Source organism: Halichoerus grypus, chromosome 14, assembly GCF_964656455.1.
Source record: "Halichoerus grypus chromosome 14, mHalGry1.hap1.1, whole genome shotgun sequence".
Lineage (NCBI taxonomy): Eukaryota > Metazoa > Chordata > Mammalia > Carnivora > Phocidae > Halichoerus > Halichoerus grypus.
In genome coordinates, this window is record NC_135725.1 from 35,553,238 (window position 1) to 35,565,354 (window position 12,117).

The window sequence follows — 12,117 nt, forward strand, 5'->3', positions numbered from 1 at the left end:
TCTGGCTTTAGAGCTCACTTTCGTAACCATTACCCCACAATGCCCATCAGGAAATACATAAGGTAAGAATTGTTACCCTAGTGCTGAGATGCCAGCCTATTCTTTAATGCCAACAGACACAGTGATACAATACCAAAGAGGGGGGAAAACTAATTGCTTTCCTATAGGATAGGAATACAGTGAGTAGACAGGGACTAAGGAAGGGTCCTTACAATAAGGGAGGAAAATGAGGGAGCGTTCACCATCTGAGACGGAAAAATGCAAAAAGCGACAGAAAATGGATGAATTAAGCCATTTGAGGAATTAAACTATCAAAAGTTGTGTTTCTAATGAAGATCCAATAAGAATTCAGGTCAAATTACAGTTGTCAAAGTGTAAACTCAAGTCCAGAGTGCAACAGTAAGCCATAAGTGATTTCATTAGAGTGAAACCAGTTTAATGAAAGAAGGTGTTAAAAGCAGGTTTGTAGCCCGCACCTAGGTTAAAAACAAACAAACAAACAAAAGACTAGTGAATAGAAATCTAAAGCTACATGTGAAATAAAACTACCAAAACTGTTATGAAAATTCAGCCAAAAGAAAAATACCTCAGGAAAACGCTAATATAAATTTACTTTTAATTTGCATGCATGTTATCACAGAATTGACCTCAATCAGACCACTGCCTAAGACAAAATTTGACCTCAATCGGACTACAGCTTAAACCAGAATGAACCTCAATAGGACCACCACCTAAGCCAGAAAACTGGTTGGACTGACATGAGGAAGAACTACTGTTTGTGCTCGAACAGAAGTCACACTGAGACCACGGCTCTACCATGTGTACACACATTCAAGAAACAACAAGCAAAATCATTTCAAGCACTCAAGACACAGATGAAAAGAAATAAGATCCATGCATATATCCAGCCTTTTAAAATAATGGTGGGGATCTGTGGGGCATTTTAAATTGGCAATGGCAAAGACTACAATTTTCTGCTAAAGGGATATTATCACAATTTTTCAACTTGGGTTTGAACCAAGTCTCCTAAGAGCTCTCCTACTTAATGCAACATCACACCCAGCACTTTACTATGACTTCCACACAGCAGATGATAATCCTGACTCCTTGGCTCTTTGGAGTTAATCATTTCAAAAGGCAATGAGCAGAACACATTAAATTAGCACGGTAAACTAGAGTGGCTTCTTTAATTTCCCCACCCCCACACAGTCCTCTTTCTCAAAAGGGCAAGCGCATTTTTAAAAATTATTTCATAGTTCTCAAATGGCTCTGACAAGCTACTATTAAATTTTGAAATAGAACTCCTGATTCCTTGTATAAATGCCAAATAGAGTTAGGTAAAAGGAAAAACAAATATGGCTACATGGGCTAATCAAAGCATAGAGTAACAAACCAGTGAACCCACTAGTGGAAGCTTCAACAATACTACATTTATATGATGATGAAAAAATCTAATTCTTCTTCAGGGCTACTTAGGGTGTCTGGGTTTTTTTCAGTGTTTGATGAAAAGGTAGCGGCATAATTTAGCAGGTTATAATCTAGATCCTATTTTCCCAATTGTTCCTTAAACATCCTTAAGTGACTAAAATCACATCCCCAACTGTACCATGTGTTTTCATGTACCACGAATATCCTCCAACAGATTGATAAGGGATGTTCTTTCTTCTTTGAAAACGTACCTTAAAAAATATGGCCAATTTTTCCTCTCACCAAAAACTCTCAGGTTACACATCCTATTCAACAATGCCAAATGAATCTGCTGAAGGGAGAACATACTAAAGCAAGGCTGAGTAGACCTGGGCAAAACTAAACAAATTAATCTGGCAAAGTCTGTCCCCTTTCTTCAGTTGCCATGGGAAGAGTGAGAGAGAATGGATTCTGTTTCAGCTTACATCTTGAGGTTGAAAGCTGTTATATAAATATATAACCCTGTAAACATCTTAAGGAAAAGTTGCTAATGTGGCCTCTGTTTTCCCTTTTGGAAGGCTGCTATAAAGGAAGTGTGGTGAAGGGGGAGGGAGAAGGAGAAGGGGAGGAGCAGGAGGGAAAGGAGTAGGTGATGATCATCTGTAGTGTAGATTGTTTTTTAAAACAATTTTAAGAGTACTTGACATCTGTCTGCCACATTCCACCAGAGATTTAAACAAAAGTAAAGCTGCTCAGTAGAAGAACATTTCTACTTATCCGAAAGGATAACTTCATGGATGTATGACAATTATATCTGGTAACTTTAAGGAAATCTCTAACTGTGATCTGAAATTAAAGTGGATTCCCAGGGTGCTGAAAGGCTTTTGCCAAAAATTAACAATTGTAAAACAACATACTTCTCTCATTCCAGCCAAAACAGAAAAATAAAGCCATATGCCTGATTTCTTTAATAAACTAAATTTAGATTGCAACTTTAAAATAGATTTTGACATAAATGGCTTTAAACTAACAAGAGCATCTTTCACTTGGGTCTTTTCCCAGTTAATTATTTGCTGGCATTGTCCTAGACATTCCTTGGCGTCACCTTAAACCAACACTCTCAAGTGCTAATTAGGAGACTATATACATTATTAACCAGAGAATGTGCTTAATACATGCATGTCCCATATGTATCCTGTTATTAAGGTGATTCCTTTCACTCCTAGAAAACTCTCTTTAGAAAACAGAGCCCCTGTTTAAACAAAGACATTGGCGGCTATTGAAGAAATTTTTGTCAGAATTCAATTAATAGGTAGGGGCCAACATGACACAGGATCCTTGTCTTTGAAACATCCTCAGCATGAATCAAATTTAATCTTACTGAAATAGCCAGCAGAGGGAAAAGTTAATGACTGCAGATGTTATACATTTTCATAGTACCAGGGGACTCCCAAAGAGAATGGCCAACTCGCTCAGGAGCTACACCACTGCGAAGAAACCAGCCATGTCAGAGAGCCCAAGCCAGAGACATGCGTTTCTCCAGTCCTATCTCTTCCAAAAGGCCATGGGCCAGATGGGAAAAGAAACATATGTAAACAAGGTAGACCTAATGATTTCCTAATTACGGAGGAGATACGATCTTCTCATTAATTGGCAAGCTAATCGACCACAATCTCAGTTTCATAAATTGAGTCCAATAAACCAAACTTCGGTGTCTGTACTCCACAGAATTCTCCTCACACTTCCACGCCCTTCACCCGGCCACAAAGTTGTCAGTTCTGCTTGATTTGTTTGAATACTGTACTCGACGACAGCTGTCGGAAACAGTACATTAGAACAGCTGCTATGACAGCTACAAGGGGCTTGGAAGTTTAATTGGGCTCAATGTGACACTGTGCATTTTTCTAGACATAGAAATATCCGCAAAACGAAAGACATTTCTAATGGGTCTGAACGGTGTTTACTTATTGGCACCACCAACTGGTTAACCCCAGTTTGAGTTATGTCATCGGTCTCATAGTATCTTTGCCACCGGGCTGGTAAGACTATCAAAAAAAAATAAGACAAAACAGTAGGAGCAGTGAGATGCACAAGAAAAGGGGCATTAAGAGCGAGAGGAAATGGTAAGGAAGTCACATCAATAATCTCTTTCAAAGGTTGGCCGGTAGCCAAGGAGGATCCCACAGTGTCTCAGGATTTACTTCCAAAGGAAACGTATTCAGAGGCCCTGAGCCTAGTGCCACTGCAAACAAAACCACTCATTCTGGTCTCAGCCCCGCAGAGAAGGGAGAACGGCTTACTGTCGGCGTCCGCGCGGAGGAAGAGAGCGAGGAGCAGCAGCAGCGACCTGGCAACGTGCACCATCCTGCAGCTCGGCAGCAGCGAGCACCGGCAGTTTGGGGTCACCGCCTCTGAAGCGGCAGCGAGTCCGTCCGGTCTGGAATTTCAGCTGGAACTCTTTCAGAGCCTGCAAGGGCAGAGGAAGGGAAACAAAGGAAAGAAAACACAAAGACACTTAGGTTTCTTACTCTCTTCCCCTTGTTCCATCACCACCACCACCACCACGAGAGCCACAATCCATTGTAGAGACACAAGAAACTGTCACTGGGATGCCTTGTATGAGAAGGGCAGTAACTTGGTTTGTGAAATGGGGCGGCCCGAGCACATCTTGTTCCCACTGTCGGGCTCTCAAGCCGACCACCTTGAATTCCACTCTCTGCTCATGCCACCTTTTGGGCAGAGCGCTGTGAGAAGCAACTGTCACTTCTCATGAAACACTCCATGAATACATCGGTGGAAGAAAGCACAGCAACACTATGAGAAAGATTTAAGAGAAGCACCACCGTGCTGGATAAAAGTCTATTATTGACAGAATAATGGAAGCTGCTTTCTTGGCACGAGGGGAAGTGACAGGGCTAATTCAACTTCTCCAGCTAAATAGGAGAGGTTAGGATTTTTTACACTAGCACATTTGGCTTCTTCCCTGAAGACACATCAACGTTCAAGTCTAGTTTGGCTTCAATAAGTCAAAACAATAGTTAGCATGAGCCTGTTTGACTTAACAGGATTTTTATATGTCTCCTGGGCAATAGCTTAGTTTTCTCAATCTTCTATGTAAAATCAATAAGCCACAAACTATTTTTAGAGAGCCTACTGCGTGCAAATGCACTTAGTATAAAGTGCTATGAAGTACAAAAATGAGTCAGATTCTATCCTCTGTGACTTTCCAGTTTAGTAGGGAAAATAAAACAGACACATCAGATGACTAGTATAAGTTAATAAGTGATGAGTGCCAGGAAGGAAAACCAAATAATGCCATAAAAGATAGGATCAGGAATGGTATCCTAGATAAAGCGGTATCTCAAAGTGAGCCTGAGAGTACAGGAAGGATTTAACCAAGAAGAGGGAAAAGCATTCCAGGAATTCTGTACAAAGGCAGGGTGGTGGGAAAGGAACTTTGGAAAAGATGAGTGTCCAGGTTTGGCTGGAGTAGGGCTTCCCAAACTTCCATATGCATCAGAATCACCTGGAAAGCTTGTAAAAACAGATAGCTGGGTGAAAAAAAAAATTAAAAAAAAAACAAAACAGATAGCTCGGCACCCCCCCCCCCATGTGTGGTCCACTAGGTCTGTGATGGGAGTCTAACAAGTTCCTGAGTGATGCTGATGCAGCTGGTGCAGGGACCACATTGAGACTGCTGGGTTGGAGTGATGAATTCATTACGAAAGCAGAAGAAAATGAGGCAAAACAAAATGGTTCAGGCTAGAAAAGAAAAGAAAACAAAAGAAAACAAAGAAAAAAGAAAAGGCAAGGAAAGAAAAGAAAAGAGAAAAGAAAAGGTCATGGTGAGCTCTGAATGCCAATCTAAGTCAAGCAGCCTTTCCACAGCAAACCACAAATAAAGCTACTTAGTGTTTCTGAGCAGAAGCAAGGAAATGTGCTTTGAGAAGATGAGCTGACACGTAAATGCGGCACTATTAGGCCAGAGCGAGAGTCCCAGGTGAAAAGTAACATAGACACAGGGTGATGGTGGGAGCTGAAGAGAAGGGAAGCCATGACTGACGCTCCAAGCACTAATTTGAAGTATGACTCTTCGGCTGATAAATAGTTGTTCCTATAGGAAGCTTCAACAAATCTAGCACAGCATCTTACACAGAGTAGGCTCTGAATATATAGAGAGAGCACTGACTTCTATTGCTTCCTCTATCATGGTGAAAACTTGAGCATGACAATCAGAATTCCTGTGCCAAATGAAACAGTATACCTTTAAGATTTGTATATTGGAATATTTGAAACACGTACAAAATTCTTGACAGGAAATACTAGAGATATCCAGAAATAACCTAATCCGCTAAAATAACTTGTACTTGAAAAAATATTATAGCGCAGATACTATAGCCCGTCTTTTCTGAAACTGAGCTTGAGCCTGGGAATAAAATTTTTTTAAAGATCTTATCTTTTTCATTACTATGCATGTGTCCTTTGAATGCAGGAAAGATAAGACTAAATGCAAAGGTGGGGGATCATTGTAATTACCCATCCACTCCCTAGCCCTTTTTATTTTTAACCAATTGGCAGGTGGCATGAAGCAGCAAGTTAGATATTGAAACACATCCACTTGAAACCAAAAGCTAGCCAGCTGCCCCAAATCTGCTATTGTTATCAATCACACTGGGAAAATAACTTATCAGGCAGTTCACAGCTATCGAAAGCTAAAATTCTCAAAACTTCATAGGAAAAGTGCTAAAGGAATCCGCTCTGCTCCCCTCCCCCTTGCACTGTTCCTATCCTCATGCCAGCATTTCAAATGACAGCAAAGTCCAGGAGACATCAGTCCTGTCGGACTCAATTTGTGTCTGTGCAAGCGTATCAGAGCCAACTGCTCCGTGATGACTCGGTGCGATCACGGAGATGGAGACGCATGAAATGCTCTCTCAGGGAAGAAGTGATTTGGCTTTTTCCTCTACCCGACTAAAGTGGCATAAGAAGACCAAATTCTTCCAAATGAACCTACAAATGTTACCTCTGGACTTAAAACGGTAATAGGATCTAGGAATGAATGCAGCTAGAGAACATACATATTTATCCTGAAATGGGCTATATATGTCCTTGGCCCGGATATGACAAAAGGAGATCAGAGGTGTGAAGATAAGACCTATTCTAGATGTTCATTCCAGCTAATCTCCACTCCATATCTTGTTTATTACTTGGCAACATTGCCAAAAGGGAAATGCTGGCTTGCATATCAGTAATGTGGAGTTTAAATTTTAGAACAAAAATGGGAAATGGATTTTTAAGGAAACACTGACAGCGAAAATAATGAGGATGAGCAAATATTACAAGCAGTTTCTATTAGCCTAGAGAAAGGGTTGCCAAGCACTTTGCAGTGAAAAGAGCAGGAAAAGGGGTTCAGAGATATTAAAAGTACCATGGTTTAGCTTATATCACAAATGATTCTGCATGTGTCCAATAGCCCCCTATTGGATTTTGATATGCCTTGCCCTCTGTGTCTTTCCTTAACTGGGACATGCATATAAAACTGAACCATGTAGCTAAGTTTAAAATGAAACGGAAAAAAAAAAAAAAAATATATATATATATATATATATATATATATTTAAAGCTCTCTGGTCTCTTATTGCTCAGGGGACAAAGATCTTAAGGAACAATAATTTTGTTGATTTTCAATTAGCCGAATATCTACTTTTGTATTTCTGTACGTGCATGGCTACAGAAGCTGACAGTTCAGAGGGCCAGGGTGCACAACGTGATTGGAAATGGGACAACAAAGAGTGCACTTGCCTAAAAGCCTTCACAGGTCACTGTTTCAAGGGATCACATAAGCTGCACGGACACAACTCTTTCTCTTCAATTTAACATTGTAACCCTTTCCTGTAACAAGTATCTTCATATTCAAACTAATATGAATCTGAGGGATTTTTTTTTCAGCTTTCTGTACTGTGGTATGTGTTCCTACAGATTGTGTTAACATAACAGAAAAAAAGGCAAAATGGAACTTTTCTTTCTTTAAAAATAGGACCCTCGGTCCCTCAGCAAAGTGAATGATTGTAGGTTTTATGCAGGAAATATGCAAAATGAGTGTGCAAAATCTTGTGATATGAGGAAGCGGCGAGACTTTCAGGAACTACTAGGTTATATCCAAAAACAAGGAGCCAAGGTGATGAGGCCCCATCAACTAAATGTAGGAAAATCTGGCAACAAGGGCAACAGTAGCTACAATTAACTGAAACACATCCTACTAAAATCCATGGGTTCATAAGTTTAAAAATAATTTTAAAAAATTACATCGTTCACTCTAGAAGGGAGTTAAAGAATCAAATCATTATTCTGAAAAGAGGGAGAGAAAGGGAAAGAGATTAAACAAAATCTCCATAGAACTTAAAACAAAACAAAACAAAAACCTGCTGTCACTAGAAAACTAGATATCATTGTTTATCTCATTGTTTATCAGGTTGTTTCTTTCAGGCTTATCTGACAACACCCTGCTCTCAGTTCTAGACATCTTAGATGTCTATGATACTTAACTGAGCATTTACCCATAAAGATAGCCATTAAGTTGGGGGCATGGTGTGCTAAAGGAGGAAGTCCCAAAATGTTGTGACTTCTTTTTATCCACCTCCCAAACCGGTCTGGTCTCTCTCAATCGACTAGGGCAGGTTTCCAATCATTTAAGAGAAACAACCATTTGTGCACAAGATGTGCTACCAGGAAACTCCAATTTGTAAAACAGATATTAGCAGGGCTGCTGTGGCTGAAGCGAGGGGTGGAGGGGCCTGGAGTTTAGAGCAAGCTGGCGGAGGCTTCTGAGGGCCATCTGTGAACTCCCTGCCCTCAGTGCACAGTGACAACACAAGGACATGAAAGGAAAAAACAAAAATAAATTTTCAACATTTCACTTATTCATGAGAATTTTCCACCAGGAGATAGCCGCCTAAATATTTTATCATGAGCTAGGACAAGAATCCTCCAGCGCTATCCAATAAAACTTTCTGCAGAATAGAAGTGTTCTTTATCTGCACTAATACTTGGATAATTTAAACATACCTAGTGAAACAGGAGAAGTAAACATTTTATTGTATTTAAATTTAATTTCAGGTTAAATAACCACATGTGGCCAGTGGCTGCCCTTTTGAACAGCACAAACTATGGTTACATATTTCAACAGCATTGAGCACAATAGCTATAAACAAGGCATAGGTTTTCAGGGCTGGAGACGGAATCAGTGAGTTGGGAACCCTTAGTCCTTGCAGTCCTGGCTTCCTCATAATCAGATTCTAAAGATGCATTGTGTTATATGACGAAATCCACTTAACCTCTACGACACTCACTTCTCCATCCCCATCCCCTATCCTGCCAAAAAACAAGTGTCTTTCTCTTTAAAAATTAAAAAAAAAAAAAAAAACCACTCCACAGAATGTAAAGGAAGGATCAGTAAGTGGTCAAGTGTACAACTGGGAAGTGTCCAAACAGAAATGTTGTTATTAAAAAGAAACATTTTTGACTTAAATCATAGGTAGAAAAGTTTTATTTCTCACTGGTGAAAGTCCTTCTTTGGGATGCTTAGAGAAATGGAAACTTTTTTTTTTTTTAAAGATTTTATCTATTTATTTGACAGAGACACAGCGAGAGAGGGAACACAAGCAGGGGGAGTGGGAGAGGGAGAAGCAGGCTTCCCGCTGAGCAGGGAGCCCGATGCGGGGCTCGATCCCAGGACCCTGGGATCATGACCTGATCTGAAGGCTGACGCTCAATAACTGAGCCACCCAGGCATCCCGAAATGGAAACTTCTGACAGCAAACGTGTGCCATGTCACATAGACAGGAAAGATGAGCAGATCTGTACACATCCATAGGTAATGATCTGTATAGTTCTTATGAAATGGCCACATTCACCTGATCAGCATGAGTGAGGATTATGCCAAACGTTCTTAAATACATGCAGCACTGAAAGCCTCAAAGCCCATCATGGAAAACACACTGAGAAAAAGGACAATGGATAAAGGCTATTAAGTTAAATAAAACACTGATAAAATAACTGTTCATCCAATCCATGCCTGGATAAAACACTCAAATCAAAAGGATATTAAGAATTATTCTTATGAGTGAAAGTCAAATCTTCTCAAAATTATACTCTTTCCCATAATAGCACATCATATCAAAAACTCTATATTTTTCAATATTTTGCCCCAGACATGATTACATGGCAATAAGTTGGGGGAAAAAAGAGACTTGATGAGCTGCCACATATAAATACAAAGTAATAACCCAATCATCTCATTTTTGACGTAGGCTATGACTTAATATGAAGACAGGTGACTGTAAGTAAGCACACAGTAATTCTTTGAAGAAATCGACTGAATTATAAGAATATCTGAAGAGTAAAATGGTATCAATATGGACACTATAAAAGGCTCTTTACATGTTTAGTTTTAATACATACAGAGAAAAGCCAATTATCTGAGCTTAATATAGTATGACTCACTTTCCAAATTATTATTGATAACATCTCTACAAGATGTCAAAACTTTGCATTTGAGGCAGACATAAATATTAGTTACTTTCATTAATGACAAAATGACATGATTAACTTTGATCATTCTTTTCCCTTTCAAGAAGTAAAAGTGAAGTACGCCATGAGAAATAAGCAGATAAAGAGGAAAAAGATAACACCTTATGTCCCTGCCTATCTATTTTCTCTCTACAAATGGAACTATGATTCTGATTTGAAAAAGAGGATGTTTTTTTTTTTTTTTAAGAGGATAGTTTTAAAGCATCTAACTTCTTTAAATGATTATTGCATGTGATTACCTCCATCTAGTTTTATATGATGCTGATGGAAACTGGCATTGGAAAAATTCAAAGACAAGTCTATTCAACATGCTATTGGGACTCTGCTATGTGTTCCATTCTTCCAAAAACACATATTAAAAGTGAGTAACTGATCACTCTCACAAAGTAGAGATTCAATCCAGCCACTTCTTACCCAAACAACAGAACAGATTATTATTTTAATCTTTGGGCATTTTTAAATGGATGTGAGACCATCATTCTTAACTCACTATACCTGATTTTCTTTTTCATTATCTTAAAATCAAAAAGGGTGTTCCTTCTTTCACACACGCAAAATATGTTTTGTTTAAAATGTATTTAGCTTTGGGGTGCCTGGGTGGCTCAGTCAGTTAAGCATCTGCTTTCAGCTCAGATCATGATCCTGGGATGGAGCCCCCACCATCCGGCTCCCTGCGGGGAGTCTGCTTCTCCCTCTCCCTCTGACCCTCCCCTCCACTCATGCTCTCTCTCACTGTCTTGCTCTCTCTCTCTCAAATAAATAAATAAAATCTTAAAAAAAATAAAATGCATTTAGTTTTTAAAATATATTATGGGTAATAATGTGTTAATTTTTATGATGTCCATTTTATTTGTTTTATTTCCATCAACACACAGTGGAAAAGAAATCTAGCAATACATGATATATTTTACTTACTATGAAAAGTAAATTTTTAAATTTGTGGGGAAATTACTATTCCCCTTTGGCATTGATCACTTTTTTTCCTTGAAAAGATTTTTAAAACAAAATGAAGGCCTTTAAATTGCTTTTAAATCCTTCCTTACTAGAGTTTAATGAAAACCGATTTTGCCTACTCACAGTTGGTATATCTGTAGCTCTAGACCAGGAGCTCTCAACTGAGAATGATTTTGCCGCCTCCCCAGGGACATCTGGCAATGTCCGGAGAGATTTTTTTGTTGTCACAACATAAGGAGAGTGTTAATGACATCTAAGGGGTTGAGGACAGGGATGCTGGATGCTGCTAAGTATCTCACAAGGCACAGTACAGCCCCCCACCCCACAACAAAGAATGACCTGGCCCAAAATGTCAACAGTGCCAAGGCTGAGAAACACTGTGCTAGAAAGGTTCACTTATGTTGAGGAAAATTTTTAAATAAAAATTTTTAAAAAAGGAATTTTCAAGGCTTGTTTCTAGTACATTGTTTTCTAAACCCAGCAATTTTAGGTGTTTTCAGGGCAGTTTTAGTATATAAACTCAAAACAGATTTGAATTTCTGGGCATGGCAGTCAAACACTACTGATGACTCCCAAATTTCGCTTTTCGTCCTAAGCTAGAATTGAAATTAGCTTCCTTATGGGAAGTTCAGTTCACAGGCTTAGGCGACATAAATACTGTCACCAGTTAAAAGATTGTATCTGTTAAATGGGGCAGACATTGTTGCACGATGTCTGTCACTGAATAGACGTGTTTCCCATCTCTCATGCTCGCAGCTTAGCTCTTCTCTGAGGGAACAGTCCCCGGATGGAAACATTCAGTTCCAAGGAATGTTCTTTCAAATCATTGCCAGCAACAGATAGAAACTGCAATGATGAGAGGTCATCCTGAATGGCTGGGGAATGTGGAATTAAGGAATATTCTCTTCATTTTCCCAATATTGACCTCATGACTTAAGCTGGTGTCTCTCTGAAAATCTGTGAATTAGGTTCTATGTCGAGAAACCAGATAAATGGCTATTAAAGCAAATAGAAACATAACCTAAAGGAAGGTAGAGAGGACAAATATTAAACATAGATATCCAATATACACTCTCCTCCTCTCTCACCTTGCACATTTATTGTATCCAGTTATATTGCATTCTTCTTTATTGTTAGTACCTTCCTCACCTCTATGTGTCTCCTTGA

The 12,117-nt window shown here is 39.2% G+C and overlaps 1 protein-coding gene across 43 annotated transcripts in view; it reads right to left on the reverse strand.

Annotated features, from left to right (window-relative positions):
• PTPRD (protein tyrosine phosphatase receptor type D) overlaps window positions 1-12,117 on the reverse strand; it is a 2,297,676-nt gene that overhangs the window by 410,423 nt on the left and 1,875,136 nt on the right. For all 43 annotated transcript variants that reach the window (XM_078062238.1, XM_078062257.1, XM_078062277.1 and 40 more), the window contains one exon: window positions 3,708-3,874. In XM_078062238.1, coding sequence (XP_077918364.1) covers window positions 3,708-3,771 — 64 coding nt within the window. In that variant the 5' untranslated portion in view covers window positions 3,772-3,874. The remainder of the gene's footprint in view (window positions 1-3,707; window positions 3,875-12,117) is intronic.